Genomic DNA, 1,745 nt, shown 5'->3' with positions numbered 1-1,745 from the left:
TACTGAGATAAATGACTCAAAACCTCATTTTGTCACTTTAGAAGTTTTGTTACTTTTAGAAGTTATATACATGGTGGCATATTACACTGGAGAGTCTATCATATGTGAGTTTTAGCAAGCAGATAGTAAATCTTAGTTGGTTAAGACTCTCTTTGCTTCAAGGATGTTAAGTAAATTAATGAATAACAATCCTGGCAAAGTGCTTTAAGGGATATACATATTAATGTACCTACATACATGCATAGATAAACACATATATACATTGAAGACATTTTCCATATATATACTTTTCCATTATCAAATGAGATGAAATGACAGAATTACCTGTACTTTCATAACCTTTTTTCAATCCTTATGACAATGCTCATGTAGATCTAAAAGCTACCTCGGGTCTCTGCATGGCCTTGAAAGATGATAATGTAAAAACAAAGTGTCGGCCCGCTTTGGAGATGTCCAGTGTTTGGATGTTTTCAGCCCCAACTGTGCTTTATGTTGGGGATGGCAGGATTGTCTAGTGTTTTCATAGTCAGTAATTACAAAGTGAATAAAACTTTTCTGTCTTCTTGTTTGTAAATCTGCAATGTTTTCCTCCTTAAATATTCATTGAGCTCATTTCAATCAATGATTATTATGTTAGAATGTCTCAGTCCCATGATAAAATTCAGTTTTTATTTTATGTATATATCTTCTATATTTGTTAGTTTTTTTGTCTTTGGATATATTCGATGTAAAATTAGACAAGTTATAATAAATTATTTATGAAATAAAGTTGTATTTATGTATGTGTTGTTTTTATGCTATTTTTTCTTTTTAGTGATAGAAAACGGGCTAGAGAATTTATAGACTCTGATTTTTCAGAAAGGTGAGTATAAATATTTTGTTGGGGAGATTTTGTTGTATAGAGGGGCTTGGCGCCCACAGTCTACTCTAGTTTAAGTAATGAGATGTTTTTCTTCACATAACTTTTAACTTCATTCAGTTTTTGCCATTGTTTCATTCTGTATCAAGTATTCCAGTTCACTTATAATATTTGTATGGTTTCAACAGAAATTATCCTGTGAGCAGATTGGTTATTGGTAGTATGTCATTTAGTCCCATCCTTTCTTTGGGAGGATAAAGTGTTCTACCAAAATGAATACTCCACATTACCCTAATATGCCCAAACTTTTAAACAAGTTTTATTGAAAGCATTTATAGATCATAGTAAACTCTCACTCGTTTCTTAATATATTCTGTATGATATCACCTTTCCATAGAATAGTAGGACAGTGGTTCTTCATTCTGGGTATACATCAGAATCACTTGTAGTCTGTTAAATAAAATATAAATGCCTACCACTCAGAAACTCCAGGTTCAGAGCTATCAACTTAGGGCCATTATTCCATGCAAGCCACTACACTAGGTGCCGTATTAATATTGCACTCTGTTAACTAAGACTCATAGTCTCAGCAGCAATTGAACTCTGTGAGATTGTCACTACGGTAGTGCCCCTTTATCCATGGGGAATATGTTCCAAGACCTCCAGTGGATGCCTGAAACTACAGATAGTACTAAATGTAATAAATATGACTCTTTTTTCCTGTATGTACATATCTGTGATAAAGTTTAATTTATGAATTAGGCACAGTAAGAGATTGGCAACAATAACTAAGAATATAATAGAATAATTATAACAATATACTGCAAAAACATATGTGAGTATGTTCTCTCTCTCCACCCTCCCCATACTTGTTGTACGTATTGTA

At 32.8% G+C, this 1,745-nt stretch overlaps 1 protein-coding gene across 1 annotated transcript in view; it reads left to right on the top strand.

The window, feature by feature from the left end:
- The window catches only part of TFDP2 (transcription factor Dp-2 (E2F dimerization partner 2)), a 58,242-nt gene that overhangs the window by 21,751 nt on the left and 34,746 nt on the right, over positions 1-1,745 (top strand). Inside the window, exon 3 of the mRNA XM_012647432.1 lies at positions 815-862. Coding sequence (XP_012502886.1) covers positions 815-862 — 48 coding nt within the window. The remainder of the gene's footprint in view (positions 1-814; positions 863-1,745) is intronic.

This window comes from Propithecus coquereli, unplaced genomic scaffold (genome assembly GCF_000956105.1).
Source record: "Propithecus coquereli isolate 6110/MARCELLA unplaced genomic scaffold, Pcoq_1.0 Scaffold268, whole genome shotgun sequence".
NCBI classification, from domain to species: Eukaryota; Metazoa; Chordata; class Mammalia; order Primates; family Indriidae; genus Propithecus; species Propithecus coquereli.
Note: the sequence above shows the minus strand (reverse complement) of the source record. Positions and strands in the feature narration are given on the sequence as shown.